This window comes from Zootoca vivipara, chromosome 9, assembly GCF_965207765.1.
Source record: "Zootoca vivipara chromosome 9, rZooViv2.hap1.1, whole genome shotgun sequence".
NCBI lineage: Eukaryota > Metazoa > Chordata > Lepidosauria > Squamata > Lacertidae > Zootoca > Zootoca vivipara.
Window position 1 is genome coordinate 68,034,792 of NC_142592.1, and position 18,339 is coordinate 68,053,130.

An 18,339-nucleotide genomic window follows, 5' to 3' on the forward strand; every position below is an offset into this window, starting at 1 on the left:
GAGAGCTGGACCATAAAGAAGGCTGATCGTCGAAGAATTGATGCTTTTGAATTATGGTGCTGGAGGAGACTCTTGAGAGTCCCATGGACTGCTAGAAGATCAAACCTATCCATTCTTAAGGAAATCAGCCCTGAGTGCTCCCTGGAAGGACAGATCATGAAGCTGAGGCTCCAATACTTTGGCCACCTCATGAGAAGAGAAGAATCCTTGGAAAAGACCCTGATGTTGGGAAAGATGGAGGGCACAAGGAGAAGGGGACGACAGAGGACGAGATGGTTGGACAGTGTTCTCGAAGCTACGAACATGAGTTTGACCAAACTGCGGGAGGCAGTGCAAGACAGGAGTGCCTGGCGTGCTATGGTCCATGGGGTCACGAAGAGTCGGACACGACTAAACGACTAAACAACAACAACAACAGGTTGTTATATCCCTATCCCAACTTCCTTTCCACAAGAAACTTAAGAGCAGCATTTCAGCAGAAGATGCCTACTAAGTGAGGAGTTGAGCATGAGTTCCCAAAGTCATGCTTTTGTTGAATGTACACAATTGTTCTAGATTAGAAACATAGTAAGTTGCCTTATACCACGTTAAGCCACTAGTCTCATATGCTCAGTACTGTCTACACTGATTGGCAGCAGCTATCCAGGGTTTCAGACAGGAGTCTCTACCAGCTCTATCTGGCAATGCCGAAGATTGAACTTGGCACCTCCTGCATGCAAGGCAAATGCTCTACCCCAGAGCTACGGTCTTCCCCCAGCATATTTTCAGAAGCTGTGGAATACATCACCAGTGAAAATACTAACCACCAGTTAGAGGGCGCAGAAGATCAAACCTATCCATTCTTAAGGAAATCAGCCCTGAGTGCTCCCTGGAAGGACAGATCGTGAAGCTGAGGCTCCAATACTTTGGCCACCTCATGAGAAGAGAAGAATCCTTGGAAAAGACCCTGATGTTGGGAAAGATTGAGGGCACTAGGAGAAGGGGACGACAGAGGACAAGATGGTTGGACAGTGTTCTCGAAGCTACGAACATGAGTTTGACCAAACTACGGGAGGCAGTGGAAGACAGGAGTGCCTGGCGTGCTATGGTCCATGGGGTCACGAAGAGTCGGACACGACTAAACGACTAAACAACAACAACAACAACAGAGGGCGCACACACACACACCCCACCACTGCTGGGGAAAAGGGATTGATTTAAGACAAGTTCATTTGCATAACATTTATTCACATTTGTGTTTTTTCTTGGTGGTTTAAATAACTGATTGAACCAGGAGTCCTATGCACACTATCACAAATGAGACATATTGGCTTACAACTAAACAGAGGGTTTATGCAACCTAGCAGCATAATCCAAAGCCTGTGGGTCATGCAGCCCACACACCATTTGCACTGCAAAAGCGTAACTGCTTAGCGACAAAAGGAACATTTTCTCTGCATGGTTGTTAAGCAAAATCACTTATCTGGAGGTTAAGCCACAATCCTGCACACACTCAATTTGGAATTAAACCCCACTGAACATCTGAGTGAAGCTGCAGGTGACTGAACTGCACATGCCCAAAACTTTCCAGAAGCAAAAGCTGGTGATTACTGGACAAAATAGTTTGGGCTATACCATTTGAATAGCAGAATGAATGTTTGATCAGCAAATATTCATAATTAGGTAGCCAAACGCACTGCAAATGTCAGGCAATTGGACAGCATAAAACAAGAATACAAGATGAACCATCAATGCACAATATACTATGGAGTTTTCTTCATCCCCTGATTGCTACTAGTTCAACCATTTATCATTAGCCAGTCACCAACTATCAAGGCACATTACTCTTTGGTGTGGTGTGTGTTTTTTTAAGCACTTGGAGACCTAAAAAAAGTCCTCATGGGTTTGAAGCTTTAATAATCTACAATATTTGCCAAATACGGCTATAAGAACTCTACAGAAGAAAAGCAAAGGCCCTACAGCTTCCTTTTGCTTGCTTGCACTGCAGCAGAAAAACACACTGCTTATAATATACACTATACAGTGGTACCTCTACTTATGAATTTAATGCGTTCCAAACGCAGTCGTAAGTCGAAAAAATTTGTAAGTCGATGCATTGGGAGAAAAAATTCCTAAGTAGAAGCAACCCTATCTAAAAATTCGTAAGTAGAAAAAATCCTATCTAAACCGCATCCAAGATGGCGGACGGAGCTCCATTCGTAAGTAGAAACATTCGTAAGTAGAGGTACCACTGTACAGTATTAGAACCTCATTCCCCATCCCCTCAAGATTCCCTCTACCCTCTTCAGGATTCATCTCAAAGTTATCCATTTATTTCTCAGTCTTCAGTTCTTCTTCATACCAAAAGCTGTACTCTAGTATCCCACAATGACCTTCCTGAGCTCAATCAGCTACCATAGATATCCAAGTTTCACAATGGACCTATTTGTCCAAATGAGCAGCTTATGCAAGTTATTCATTCCTCTCACCTTCCTAGTCCAGTTCTTGAAGGGCTCCTATGGCTTAGAGTACAGACTGAATTTCCTGTAACTTCCGAGTACCAAAGCTAAAACCCACATCCTTCTCTTGAACAGAGTTATCTTAAGGCAAACAAAGGGACGTGTAAAACTCAACAGTGGATCCAGCATCATGCAGAATTGCAGCTCATTCACTGCAATGCAATAGGACCACAACTTGCACTGATGTTGCTTACACAATCATAGCTTTGCATGGGTTGCCAAAAAAATCCCCAAATAAATAGAAACACCCTTGCTTACCAGTCTCTGGAGGCTCTCACGAGATCTTGCAGGGCCATTTGAGATCTCACGGGAGCCTCGTGCGCTGCTCTTGTAGAACATGGCTAAAATAAAAATGGGTGGCAGAGTCTTCTAAGCACAGGTGGAGTGGGTAATAAACTGTTCATATCACCATCAATTTGCACAAAAGTGAAAAGCTGCTTCTGCTTTCCTGAGCATGGTTTACGTGTTGTTGTTTTTTAACTGTTCAGAGCCACAGAAACTATAATTTGTTTATGGGGTCAGGTGGCAGGACTTGCCAGTGGGCCTGAGGTAAGGAAACACTTTCAAGTTATGCAGTGAATGTCATTGAGGCCTAACTTATACTGCAGTCAGCAGAGATTAGCACCTGCTAGGGAAAGACCTCACAGTACAGTTCCCAAGATATCTGCATACCACATGGATTACCCACCGGCATCATTTCTGATCCGCCACATGATGAGCTATGTGCATCTGCATACTTAACATCCTAGGAAATAAACGTTTTCTGCAGCGTACAAATTGTCAGTTTCAAATGGCATATTAAATTTTAATCGAATCAGATACCTGCTTTGGTCAGTCCTACATTTCTTATTTCCTCAAGGATGTTCCCACACTATCTGTTCCAACTATCATACTATCTGTTTCAAGGAGATCAAGTAATAGCTTATCTAACTAAGCTGTGACTAGTAAGTTATCTTGCTGGAAGAAGGTGCTCCCCAAAGGGGTAGAAACTTCTCCTTTACATGACACAAACGTTACTAACTGAGCATATAAGCTCCTGGACATCGTTTAAACTTATTTTAATTTTGCCTCGTGGCAATTCTTGGGGAAACTGTAATCATGTGAGGTTTTTTTGGTCCAACCCTAATACAGTATAGGCACATTTAATGGAAGACTGCCATATGAAACCGCATGCTATTCATACACGACCATGGCTGCTTAGGGCAGAATTGCTGAACATTTGCCAAAGGTGGATTTGCAAGACCCTTGGATCATCTATTCACATGGCAAACGATTCATAACAGACAGACATTAAAAAAAGAGTCAGTCATGGAAATAGCCAACATGGGGTGATTTCTACAACAGTTAGTAGATTGCTATCACATCAGGAAAAGCTGTGGGTGTACAACCTACCGGTATTTGAAAGGGTTTTCTTTCTTTCTTTTTTTAATGCCCCAGCAATCTACCTTCAAGCTATATTAGGCACAATAGGTTTGCACAGCAGCTAACCAGCTGCTGTAGCACGGTAGCTAACGGCATGTCCCCAGCTCAAATCTCAGTTCAGCCATGTCACAACCCAACCACTATCTGTTAGCCTCAGCTTTAACCTGCAATATGAGGGGAATTATAAGGTTTAAGAGCCAGATTGGCTAATAATCATTTTTGGCTCATGGGCTGAATTCACTTTCAACAAGCCCGTCAAGGACTGGATGTCAACAGCTGGGTATCAGCACCTGACATGCTGCACACACACACACACACAAAGGACAGCCCCATAGCCTCACTGCAGTGCTATAGAAAATTTTACACTACCGGTACTCTGCCCAGTCCAATGCAACATCTACTTTTTTTTACTCAAAGAAATGTGCCACCAGTAGGGTGTTAGGGTACCAAAATTAACTGCTGGGGGGATGCAGTGCAGATCAGACCAGGGATTCACCACCTCAGGTTTACAGGGTACAATGGTACCTTGGTTTAAGAACAGCTTAGTTTATGACTTGACTTAAGAACGCTGCGAACCAGGGAGTAGGTGTTTTGGTTTGTGAACTTTGCCTTGGAATAAGAACATGTTTCGCTTCCTGTTGAAGTATCATGGGTTCAAGACACATGTTGGACAAAAAGATTCCTGCATTGCAGTGGGTTAGGCTAGATAACCCTCATGTTCCCTTCCAATGCTACAATTTTGTGATTCTAAGTCAAACTATGGAACTCCCACAGGTGGCAGTGATAGCCACCAACTTGGATGGCTTTAAAAGTGGATTAGACCAGGGGTCGGCAACCCAAGGCCCATGAGCCACAAGCGGCCCACGGGGGTCGTTTAACCAGCCCACGAGCCCCCCCTGAACTGAGCCGCCTGCTCGGCGAGTTCCTGCACGCTGCTCTAAACTGGCGCAGCGTGGCGCAGGGACTTGCTTCTGCGGCGCCGAAAATTGCATCTATGCAGACGCCGAAAATTGTGTCTGCGCAGACACAGACTGCGGAAATCGGGGGGGTGTGCCCACAGAGGGATCTCCACTGGAGTGAAGCAGCCCAGGCAAGGTAAACCTTGCCAACCCCTGGAGTAGACAAATTCATGAAGGAGAAGGCTGTACTTTGCCTCCACAGGTGAAGACAGCAATGCGTCTCAATACCAGTTTCTGGAAACCACAGGAAGGGAAATTGCTCCCGATCCTGGTTGTTGACATGTGGTTGGCCACTGTGAGAGGAGGATGCTGGCCATTGGCCTGATCCAGCAAGCTCTTCTCACAAGCTCCTGGTATAATCTTAATGGATAGAGGCAGAATGTGGTTCCTAAACTTAGGAATAAAGCTATTAATAATATATTCACAACCTTTATCTCAAAAGGACAGTAAAATGAAATGCAGAACAGGAACTGGCAGCACGACTTTGCCAAAAGCAGAGTCATCAATCATTTGAGTACACAGTATTTTTGGGTGGATTAATATCTAATGATTCCCACATCTCTCTTAACTATCCATTTTACAGATGGAATGCCCAAGCTCGCTTGGAACCAAAGCTATATAATGGCATTATCTTCCCCATAATCTTTCAAAACAAGTTGTCTTCCTAGCCACTTGGTATACAAGATTGGCATGGCTACTGTACAGGCTTGTGAAGGGGCAACTGCTCTGCCACCTGTGGCAAGCAAAAGTTGTCTCTGGGCTACCAGGCAGGAAAACATTACAAAATGAAACCAATGAGAGCCTGAAAAAACATACATATGGGCAACTAGGAGGACATTTTTAAGCTTGCTTTAGTACTGGGAAGTCCCACTCAATCCAGGAATGTCTCATCTTAACAGTGGGGGGAAGGCTCATTTCAGGTTTCATTGCACATTTGGATAAGTGAAGACATCACAAACAGTTCTGTCTTCTAAATGCTCAAGCACCAGTTGTTCCACTAAGCACTTTCAGATCCAATTCATCAAGGACTATCTAGCTAGGACAGTCTACTGCCACCCTCTATTCTCAGCATGCCCACCTGCCTTTTTACCTCTCCCCAAATTCATACCTCTCTCTCTACCCTTATAGAAGGGATGGCTAACATAATAATAATAATAATAATAATAATAATAATAATAATAATAATAATAACAATAATCTATTAAACATTAAAAGCCTCCCTGAACAGGGCTGCCTTCAGATGTCTTCTAAAAGTCTGGTAGTTGTTTTCCTCTTTGACATCTGTTGGGAGGGCGTTCCACAGGGCAGGCGCCACCACCGAGAAGGCCCTCTGCCCAGTGGTCCCCCAGATGTTGACATACTATAGTTCTCATAATGAAGGTATTTTGTTTTGTGGGACCCATCATTTCATTAAACACATCTCTTCCATTGAATTTATACTGTTCTGCTCCATTTGGAATGGCTTTATTTTTCAATGGTTTCATCTTTTTTATAATTGTTTATTATATTGATGCAACCCACCCTGGGACATTACAGTGAAGGGTAGTACGAAATCTTATAAATAAATAAATCACTGGCCTTGCTGGTTGGGGCTGATGGGAGTTGGAGCCCCACAACATTTGTGAGCCACCAGTTAGTCACCCATGACTTACAGCAACTCCAAGCAGCATCGGCAATGATTCATTCTTCCTCATATCTTTTGGCACAACCAATGACATCCTTTCATTTCATTGGGTGCCTTCCGGACAAAAGGAAGCCTCCAGGCTTATGATCTTCCCTCTGCTGTTACCTTTTCACATCAAATGGACCTTTTATCCTTCCTGCTATATGATCTTTCCATCTTTGTCCAAATAAACTTTGTTCCACTTCCTACATTGCAACCAACACATCACAAAATTTCACCGCTGTTATTGTTCCCCTGCTAATGTCATTTTGCAAAAGCGAGGTCTCCAGCTTGCTTTGCCTGCTTGCAACTTCCTTCACTCATCAATTTTTCGATACAGGGTGAATGCCGCATGTGTTAGTTCATTTCCCTCATTATTTTTCTCCTCCTAGTCTATTACTTTATGACAGTGAAGCCATAGGGAATACAGCCTTGGAAGGAAGGAGGAAAGTGGTAATGGAAGCAGCAGACTAGAGTGGGGGTAGTTAGTGGCAAGTGAGAAACATCTAATCCAAAGCTTTCCAAACTGTGTGTCATGACACGTTAGTGTGTCGGCTGCAGTGTGTAGGTGTGTCACACGAATGCTCCCCACGCTCCTCCTGGGGCTGGAAAGGGTTAGTTTAACCTCCAGTTTGCTAGTAAAACTGAACTACTGCGTCACAATATGATGCAAAATTGAATTACTGTGTCGCAAAATTATGTATGCCCAAAAAGTGTGTCGCCAACTTGGAAAGTTTGGAAAGCTCTGATCTAATCTGTAGGTACCTGGGCTACCAGAATTTGTTCATTTGCAGACATGTCATCACTGGGAGGTGCATCAACAGGTTAACTGTAGCTGACTATCCACATCTTAGGCAGGCAATGAGATACAAAGGTACTTTTGCCACTGAACAGCTTGACTCAAAACCAATACTAACCCAGATATCAGATTTGCTTGTCATATGTGCAAGAAAAATATTTTATTCAACTATATTTAGACTATATTTAGATTAGATATGTTTAGATTGATAATAAGTGAGATATACAACAGAATGTTGCACTGTGGACTGGTCCTGCTCAGGGTTCCAGCCAGCCATGTCTTCCACTAGATAACTCCATTCCATTCCTCCACACACATTGTCACTATTCTGTGGACATATTCAATCCTCCCTGTGCTGCTCCAGATAGAGATAGAGATGATATAGATATAGATGATATAGATATAGATAATATATAGAAATGCCAACCTAGCTTCTGACAACTTAGCAGTTTGAAAGCACACCAGTGCAAGGAGATAAATAGGTACCGCTGCAGCAGGAAGGTAAACGCAGTTTCCGTGCACCAGAAGCCGTTTAGTCATGTTGGCTGTCTATGGGCAAACGCCGGCTCCCTCAGCCTGAAGCAAGATGAGTGTCACACCCCATAGTCGCCTTTGACTGGACTTACCATCTAGGGGACCTTTACCTTTTTTACCTTACATATATGTGTACGTGTGTACACACACACAAACCACTTAATAGTTTCTTCTCAAAATTGTATGTACTTCTGCAAAGCATGGAGTTCCCAAAGATTGCCAACACCCCCAAGCTTGTGGGTGGGTGGTGTTGTTTTGGCTGCAGAAGGATCATCACTTACCTCAGAACATTGCAATTAAAGGGAGCAATATTTCAAGCAAGATGAAATGTTATCCAACACTGTTTGAATGGAATTACCAGATTTTTAACAGAATGATTTTCATTTAGCTAATCAAAATATATCTTCAGTGCTTTAAGCTTTAGGAAAAAATACTTCTTTTACCATTTTATATACTGTGTCATTAGTATTCCTTTAAAAATAAAGAGATATCAAAACACATTTGCCAACAAACACCAGAAAGTATGAGTTACCAAACCTGAAGCATTTAATACTAAGTACTGTTTAGCAGGATCACTGATTTCATATGGTAAGATCCATATGCCCCTCTATAGCCCAGCATTCTCTCTCACACACAGTGGCCAGACCGATCCCCGTAGGAATCTCAGCAAAGCAGTTCTTCATGTTCACATTACCTTCTGTAGAAACAGCGTGCCTCAATCTTCCCTTCCAAAGGCCAGCTGGATTCTTCCTATCTTTAGGAAGGGGCCCAAAAAACTGGCTTGCATCTTAACAGACTTGTTTTCTAGTAAATAGCATTTGGGTGCTTAAGATAGCTTTCCCTGCAAATGATGTTACAAATAGGTAGCCGTGTTGGTCTGATGCAGTCAAAATAAATAAATAAATAAATAAACTATCAGCCAATCACCCATTCCCATCACCCTTCTGAGTAATACCCTTCCCCACCCTCTGACTATACATAAGGGTCTGGTGACTTCTGTTTCAGTGTATCTGAAGAAGTGTGCATGCACATGAAAGCTCATACCTATGACAAACTTAGTTGGTCTCTAAGGTGCTACTGGAAGGATTTTTTTTATTCTGTTTTGACTGCAAATCATGTGTTAGACTGGCAGTTACACAAGCCTTTGATTGTTCAAGCTGAAGCTGGTAAAAGTGCATTTCTGCTACTGTAACCTTCGGAGTGCCTTGGAGAGTAGGGCCTAGATTTGAGAACTGAGCACCCACTTCCAATCACTAGAACAAGCCCCACAATGAAACTGTGGATAAGAAAGAATGCATTGCATTCACTTCTAGTTCAGTGCATCTCACCTCCTACCACAAAGGCACAAATCTCTAGCTGCACACTGATCACTAAAAACAGAATCTGTTATGTCTCGTTGCAGGAAATTCAGGATGAAAGTGCAGAGTTTCACCACATTAAAGAACTATGAACTGGAGAGAAGTACAGGTACAATATCCTCCTTTGCTACTACAGTAATGGCAAGGATTAAATTCATTTTTCCCCATCGCAAGGATCTGTACTTCTTGCACCTTTTGACCTGAAGCATGCATAATTGAAATCCCAACAGCAGCAGTTGCATAATACCTTTTATTTGGACTAAAAGTCAGTAAATGGTGAACTGGAAGAGTTCTGTGAAACTCAAAAGCTAGCTAGCTTTGTGTTTTTTTACATTACTTTCTGTTGGCTCAAATAACGTTATTATATTGCTGCTGCTGCTGCTGCGAATTTTCACTGATGAACTCACACCGCTGCCTATATTATTATTTTTGTCTGCTGTAGAGAGTAACTGAAATTGTAGACTAAAACACATCTAAGGAAATGTAAGGAGAGAAAAATTGTTATTGATCCCAGCAAATAGAGATCTAAACACCACATCTAACGCCTTGGAATCTCCCACTATGGAAAAAAGAAGCAGGAGGGGAGAGGCTGTGCGACCATACTCAAATAAAGTTTGTTATTTCCTATTAGCAAATACCGGCAAACAAGGAAACTGTCTCTGTGCAAGAACCACCAGATATTTCAGAAACAGGCAGGTCCTGAAAAAGGAGGACAAATAAAGTAGCCCTCAAAAGCTCTGAGAGTATCTGGCAAGGAGGTTCCTGTTGAGAGAAGCAAGATTAGATCAAAAAATCCAAAGAATGTAAATGGGGAGGGAGGAGAAATAACCCTTTCTAATGGACTTTTGGGACGCGGGTGGCACTGTAGGTTAAACCACAGAGCCTAGAGCAGAGGTCCCCAGACTACGACCTGCAGGCAGGATACGGCCCAAAGGCCTCTTTTATCCGGCCCTTGACAACCGCGACAACCCCCGTCGCTGCCGCCCGCTCTTAGCGGCCCGGGTGCCCACTTCTGGGTCAGATGTGTGCCGGAAATAGCTTGCACGCATGCGCAAGCGTCATTTCCGGTGCACTTCCAGGTCGGAGGAGGCCCGTGCGCATGCACACAAGCTATTTCCGGCACTCTGTCCACCCAGAAGTGCACCAGAAATAGCATGTGCACACACGTATGGGCACGCACGAACGCACGCTCCCCCACCCTCTGGCCCGCCGCACGATCGGCGCAGCGGGCACCAGCCCGAAGCCGGGTAAGTTTGGGGATCCCTGGCCTAGGGCTTGCTGATCAGAAGGTCAGTGATTTGAATCCCTGTGACAGGGTGAGCTCCCGTTGCTCGGTCCCTGCTCCTGCCCACCTAGCAGTTCGAAAGCATGTCAAAATGCAAGTAGATAAACAGGTACCATTCCAAGCGGGAAGGTAAATGGTGTTTCTGTGCGCTGCTCTGGTTCGCCAGAAGCGGCTTAGTCATGCTGGCCACATGACAAGGAAGCTGTCTGCGGACAAACGCTGGCTTCCTCAGGCTATAGAGCGAGATGAGCACTGTAACCCCAGAATTGTCCACGACTGCACTTAACGGTCAGGGGTCCCTTTACCTTTAATGCACTTTTGAGAACGGTCTTACTCCTCCTAGAGAAGCAAGACCTTGGCTGGTACCTAAGGTACCAACACACGTGTGTGTATTTGTATAGCACACACAGAGAGAGACAGCCTTTCTAACAGCACTCAGTTCCCAAGAAAAGGGAATTGTGATTATCTTCTCTAGAACCATTCTGTCAATTGTGCTTAAGAGCTTCATGAGTTGGGAGGGCGAGAAGGTGGATCATGGGGCCCCATTCTTTACATTGCTCCAATTATTAAAAGGAGGAATGGGGACTCTTCACAGAATGCCTTTCTCCTGCACTTAAGCTAATTCCTCAGGAATTTCTGGGTTAGGAGGCCAGCGGGTGAAGAAACTACAAAGAATGTATTTAATTTAAAGGAACTATGAGTGGAAGAACTAGTGCAGCCTTTCCTGACCTGGTGCCCTCCATTCAGGACTCTCTGTTTAGGGAAGTTTTTAATGTTTGATGTATTTATCATGTTTTTAATATTATTTTGGGAGCTGCCCAGAGTGGCTGGAGAAAGCCAGCCAGATGAACGGGGTTTTGTTTGTTTGTTTGTTTGTTTGTTTTTAAAACACCCCAGCCAACATGGAGCCCAGGATTCACAGGCTATCTTATATCAAGCCCACCAACTCTGTATTGTCGACACTGACATTCAAAGTTGAACCTGGGAACCATAATAATAATAATAATAATAATAATTTTATTGTTTATACCCTGCCCATCTAGCTGGGTTTCCCCAGCCTGTCTGGGTGGCTTCCAGTAAAATATAAAAAATAATAAAATGTCCCCTGAACAGGGCTGCCTTCAGATGTTTTCTAAAAGTTGTGTGATTCTTTATCTCCCTGACATCTGATGGAAGGGCGTTCAACAGGGAGGGCACCAACGCCGAGAAGGTCCTCTGCCTAGACTTTCTGGACGCAAAGCAGGTGCTCTGCCATCTACCTACAAACCTTCACAAACAGGAACATGGGAAATTTCAAGACATTGATCCATCTAGCATAGTATTGTCCCCCGAGGTTTCCTTTCCAGCGTGACCTGGAGATGCCATTGGGGATGGAACCAAGGCCCTTCTGGATGCAAAGAAGATGCTCTGGCAGTGAGCCATAGCCCTTCCAAAGCAGAAACACAGGAAGGTGCCTTATATCGAGGCAGACGCATTGCTCTGTCTACCTCAGTACTGCCTACACTGACCGGCAGTAGCTCTGGAAGGTTTCAGGACAGAACATTATTTCCTTGCCCTACCTGGAGATGCCACTGGGGACTGAGCCTGGGGCCTTCTGCAAGCGCTTTGCCACTGTCAGGGAGAGGGCTGGTTGGCAGAGCAGCCTGCACTTAATTTGCTGCAAGCCACCCAGAGCAGCTGAAGCAACAGAGTCAGATGGATGGCACATAGGTAAATAATAACCATTTTAAATTATTATTATTGCGCTTGCAGGGATCCAGGTGGCTGGCCTTCCTCCTACACCTCTAACGGGGGAAGGAAGGGGGGAAAAGAGTAAGAACTGGCACTTTTGAGCACCTGAGCCTAACAGGACGGGGCTGTGCCCACCCACACGCAAAAGACGGAAGAGAGCGGGATTTTCGTCACAGAATCGAATGCAGGGTGGGCAGGGGGTCCCGAAGGTCATCTTGTCTAGCCCACCCTTTGTACTGCAGGAAATCTGTCTGGCCATGTTGAGGAGAGAGTGCTGGACTTAAGGTGAGGCTGATTGGGACTTGATCCCGCAGCCAGGCTCTTAGAATCATAGAACTGTAGAGTTGGAAGGGACCCTAAGAATCATCCAGCCGAACTCCCTGCAATGCTGGAATAGCCCCAAAAAAGAGGACACATTTGCCAACTTCTACTTTTAACTACGGATCTCTATGGCGACTTTACCCATTCAAAAGAGGGCGTGTCCCGGGGGGGGGGGAAAAGAGGACATATGGCAACCCCACCTGCGGGGATCGAACCTGCAACCTTGGCGTTATCAGCACCACGCTCTATCCAGTTTCCTGCCTCCGGATTGCGTTCACACACGCACACACAAACACGGGGCTGCAGGGGCGGAGTGCCTATCATTAGAAAGGGTCCCCCCCAGGGGTCATCTAGCCCAACCCCCTGCAAGTCAGGATGGAAGACACGTTCAGAGCGAGATGGGATCCACCCCCCCCCACCCCCCCAGGTACCTTCTTGACGGTGCGGGGCGCCTCCGTGACGGTCCCGTCGGGGCTGACCAGGGCCTCGCCCAGCTGCCCGCCCGCGCCGCCGCCGCCGCCGCTGCTGTCGCCCCCGTCGCCGGCCAGCCGAGCCGGTTGCTGCTGGGCCCGAGAGGCGGCCGTCGGGGGCTCGCTGCGCTTCATGGCCGAAGCCTGAGGCGCCTTGGCGGGGGCCGGCGCGCCTCCGCCTCCCGCGACTGCCGGGCCGGACTCGGCTGGCGGCTGAGGCGCCGGGTTGGGCGGCGCGGAGGCGGCCTGAGCGCAGGCCCCGGACCCCCCTCCGCCGCCGCCGCCGCCTCCTCCTCCGGCTTTGTCCAGCGGCCCGCCGCCCAGCTCCTTCAGCTCCACGGCCGGAGGGGCCGCCACGCGCACCGACATCATCGCCGCCTCAGTGGGTCCCGAGGAGGAGCAGGAGGAGCCGCGGAGGAGGAGGAAGACGACGACGCCGGCTCTCGCCTCACACACTGGCGGCCGGGCGGACACGCGCGCTCTCGCTCCCTCAGGTGACGCCCCGCCCACTCTCGGCCGCTTCGCGGGGGCTCACGGGACTTGCAGTCCGCGACGACCGTCACGGAGGGCTAAGGCTGCGGCCAGGAGGACTACCGCTCCCGGCAGGCGCCGCGGGAGAAGCACGGGATCCAATCGCGGGGCGGGAAGGGGACACCGTGGGGCGCGCAGGAGACGCTGGGGGTTGGATTTCTTAACATTCTCTCTCTCTCTCTCTCTCTCTCTCTCTCTCTCTCTCCTTCCTAATTGTTTAGACCAATTTATGAACCAATAACTTATGCATTGACCACTAATAATGGAACATGTTGTAGATATCCACATTTATTATGCTGTTTCTGTGATATACAAATGGCACGAGAGAACTTGGTATTTATAACATCTCACTCCCATATGGTCTAGCGGTTAGGATTCCTGGTTTTCACCCAGGCGGCCCGGGTTCGACTCCCGGTATGGGAATGACAATCTCTTTTAGGGACCCAGGTGGCGCAGGGACCCAGGTGGCGCTGTGGTTAAACCCCGTGACAGGGTGAGTTCCCGTTGCTTGGTCCCAGCTCCTGCCCACCTAGCAGTTTGAAAGCACGTCAAAATGCAAGTAGATAATAGGAACCGCTACAGCGGGAAGGTAAACGGCGTTTCCATGTGCTGCTCTGGTTTGCCAGAAGCAGCTTTGTCATGCTGGCCACATGACCTGGAAGCTATACGCCGGCTCCCTCGGCCAATAATGCAAGATGAGCGTGCAACCCCAGAGTCGGTCACGACTGGACCTAATGGTCAGGGGTCCCTTTACCTTTACCTTTATTCTTGTTTATAAAACCCATTAAAAAAGCATTTCTCTCTCTCTGCCTAGAGCTCTTAATATACTGTATCTGTCTGCCAATCAATATCTCATATCCCCCCCAACATTTCTCTGATGAAAATAGGGATGTCTGTAGAAAAGACGACCACCTGAAAAAGAGAGACAATGCATGTACTTTTGTAAACCAAGAAAATCTTTAATAAAAATTGTTTCTATAAAAAAATCAGGCTTCTGCATATCTCGGACTGTCCCTGGAAATTAGGGACACTTGGAGGGTCTGGTATCTCTGTCTGGGAGGGGGTTATTGTTTCATTATTGCTCCTGTTTTATTATGAATCTTCTTTGTATTGTTATTATGTGTTGTTTTTATTATGCCTTTTGTGTCTTTGGCTCTCACTTCTGTTCCCAATTACAGGCCAGAAGTGGGGTGCAGGCAGGGAGATGTCCTTCCCCCTCTTTTCTGCCCCACACATTTACAACGTGGTCTTCCTGAGTCCCCCTGAATGAGACCTTTTTAACTCAGCATTAAGTCCGGAGTCTTTTGGCCAGAATGTGGGTCACTTCCTTATATCCAGTCTAGCGTTTATCCAAAGCAACTACTCTATTCCAAACTTAAAAATGGAAAGCGTAATGCTGGTGGTCAACAAAAGAGGTTTAAAGACTCTCTCAAGGCAAATCTAACAAAAATGTAGTATAAACACTGACAACTGGGAAACACTGGCCTGCAAGGGCTCCAGTTGGCGAACAGCCTTTACCAAAGGTGTCATGGGCTTTGAAGAAACTTGATCTCAGGACGCAAGGGAGAAACATGCTAAGAGGAAGGCACGCTTGGCAAATCAATACTGTGATCAACTCCCGCCTGGAAACCAATGTCCCCACTGTGGAAGGACGTGTGGATCCAGAATTGGCCTCCACAGACACTTACGGACCCATTGTTAAAACCATGTTTATGGAAGACAATCTTACTCAGCTACGAGTGATCGCCAAAGAAGAAGGAGCAGCTCCTGGAGAAGGAACTGACAATCCACTCCGGTATTCTGCCAAGAAAAAGGAGAAGCTTTGAGAAGAAAGTAAGAGTTTCCAAGGCATGCTCTTGTTCATGGGGTCTTGGAGAGTCGAACACGACTAAGACGACTAAACAACAACAAATACCTCTAGCTATCTCTCTATCAATGTCTCTCTCAGGGCCGGCTCTAGGGGTAGGCTGGACGGCGCCGGGCTGGTAGGGGGGCGTCACGCAGCGAAGCCTTGCGGAAGCCATGGGCGCCGGAGCGATCTCCGCACCACGGCGCCAGGGCGCCCGACATACTTGAGACGGCCCTGGTCTCTCTCCCTCTCTCTCATCCCATCCTCCATTATCCAGACAGACCCCACCACCACAACCCACAGCATCAATAATACAACTGCACCAGAGATTATGGAAAGTGAGGGGAAATCTGTGGATTCATTTTTTTGCCAGTGTTCCTAGAAGCAGAACCGCAGGCACCCAACACCCCACATCCCAAGCAGGTGACTCACCAGGGCTTGTGGCGCGGTTCCCTGGCAGCAGAGGAGCGGCATCTGTAGCGGAAAACCCTCCCCGTGGCTTCTGCTTCACAGATATTTGTCTAGCAATGCGTCCGTTCCTTCACACCCACATCTCTCTCACACACACACACGGGCAGCTCTGCCAAGCGAAGGTGTGGGAAGGAAAGTTCAGACGAGAAAAACACACACAGGGGTGGAGAGAGGCATGTGGGCAAGCCCACTGGCCTGGGAGAAACTGAGGCCTCCCTTTGCACGGCCATAATGTGCCAAGGAAAAGGATCAGGCAAGGGAAACAGGAGTGATCGAGGGGATGGAGCGACTCGGGTATGAGGAAAGGGCACAGCACTAGGGGCCTTTTCGCTTGGACCAGTGATGGCCAAACTTGGCCCTCCAGGTGTTTGGGGACTACAATTCCCATCATCCCTGGTCCTGTTAGCTAGGGATGGTGGGAGTTGTAGTCCCAAAACAGCTGGAGGGCCAAGATTGGCCATCACTGGCTTAGACAAAAGGTGGGCAAGAGAAGAGTGCAACATGGTGTGTTGCATGGAGGCAGCAGAGATGGAAGCTTTTCATGGACATCCATAGAATTTTAGTATACGTGCTACCAAAGCAAGAACGCGGACCTCCAAGGAAGTGGAAGATTCTCAGGACAGGGAAAAGAAAGTCCTTCACACAGTGCAGAGGTAAACTACGGAACTCCCTCCCACAGGAGGCAATGATGGCCACCAACTTAGATGCCTTTAAAAGAGGATTGTCACGCTCAGGTTTTGCTTGCGAGTTCCCTGCAGGCATCCGGAGGACAAAATGCTTGACTAGATGGGCTCTTTCTGTGTCCTTATTATTCATAGAATCATAGAATCGTAGAGTTGGAAGAGACCACAAGGGCCATCCAGTCCAACCCCCTGCCGAGCAGGAAACACCATCAAAGCATTCTTGACATATGCCTGTCAAGCCTCTGCTTAAAGACATCCAAAGAAGGAGACTCCACCACACTCCTTGGCAGCAAATTCCACTGCCAAACAGCTCTTACTGTCAGGAAGTTCTTCCTAATGTTTAGGTGGAATCGTCTTTCTTGTAGTTTGAATCCATTACTCCGTGTCCACTTCTCTGGAGCAGCAGAAAACAACCGTTCTCCCTCCTCTATATGACATCCTTTGATATATTTGAACATGGCTGTTCCGTATTGCTTCTGCGGTCTCATATGTTTTATTGCATTTGCCTATTGCAGTCTGCCTTCCTAACTTATGTGAGTGGGCAGTACGTACGTATTTGTGCAAATAAATAAATTAGTATTTGCACATTGTATGAAACTTTCTGCTACTGGACCTCGGCTTTCGGTACTTAGCAATACCCCTGCAAAGTTGGACTAACAGCACCTCAAGGAGGCAAAAGGTGCCTTGTAATTACCGTAATTGGATTGCTTGCCCATCTATTCCAGTGTTGCCGGCACTGACTGGCAGCAGGGTTTCACGCAGGAGTCTTTTCCAGGATGTGAAATTGGGACGTTCTGCATGCAAATCAGGTGCTCTGCCTCTGAGCTATGGCCCTTTGCACAGCGCAGAGTCCTTCCCATGTTATTTGCTTCCCTTCACAATGGCAACTCTCGAGCTGCGCAAGTTGGATGTCAAGGCGTGCCTCCTCCTGCATTTGGCCTGTGGGCACATATTCTAACGGGAACTCGCGTTGGCTGCCTCTGCACTTACAGCCTGTTAGTACGCCTTGCACCGGTTCCTTAGCATTAGCCAATGTGCTGAACTTTCCAGCTGTTGTCAGATCACAACTCACATAGAATCATAGATTCGTAGAGTTGGAAGGGACCCCAGGGATAATCTCGTCCAACCCCCTGCAAAGCAATTCAGGTTATTATTTGTGGGGCAAAAAAAATTTTTTAGTAAACATTATAGCCCCGGAGGGGGGATTGTGATAGGAATTCTAAGAACTCATGTATTTAAATCATATGTTCAATGTTCATAAATTTACAAGGCAAACTCATACATAAGTATATAAACCACGTGTCTGAAATCGTACAGGAGAGCAATCCTGAAACCATTTTGACTCTCCCAAATTGACCTCAAATATGTCTCTGCAAGGAGTAAGGAAATGGGAAAAGCTTTCCAATGTCTCTTTGCTCACAACTCCTGTCTTAAGGGTGTATCTGTGTATGAATAGGGTGAGCCTGTGACCTGGATTCAGGAACTGAGTATTTAGCATCACAAAAGGATGGCCAGAATGCCCAGGTAAGAGGAATCAGTGACCATTATCAGGTATCCTGGCAGACAGGATTCTGCTGTAGACTATCCCTTCAGTGATGTATGTATGGTGCATTGGGGGGTGGTCTTGAGCTACAGGGTGGCAATTTCAAAAGTCTATTTAAGGGCTTGCAGACCATAGACCATTGTTCTGGGTTCCTCCTCCTTCCTGTGTTTTTTTTTGGGGGGGGGTTGAGCACCTTGTTGCAATCTATATATATATAAATGT

At 46.6% G+C, this 18,339-nt stretch overlaps 1 protein-coding gene and 1 non-coding gene across 2 annotated transcripts in view; one reads left to right on the forward strand and one right to left on the reverse strand.

The window, feature by feature from the left end:
- AHCYL2 (adenosylhomocysteinase like 2) overlaps positions 1-13,520 on the reverse strand; it is a 101,296-nt gene extending 87,776 nt beyond the window's left edge. The window contains exon 1 of the mRNA XM_060279255.2: positions 13,002-13,520. Within this exon, the coding sequence (XP_060135238.1) occupies positions 13,002-13,412 (411 nt within the window). The 5' untranslated portion in view covers positions 13,413-13,520. The remainder of the gene's footprint in view (positions 1-13,001) is intronic.
- Positions 13,521-13,922: 402 nt separating this feature from the next.
- TRNAE-UUC (transfer RNA glutamic acid (anticodon UUC)) lies at positions 13,923-13,994 on the forward strand. The gene has a single exon. It is a non-coding gene; the product is annotated as a tRNA-Glu (tRNA).
- The last annotated feature ends 4,345 nt before the right edge of the window (positions 13,995-18,339 follow it).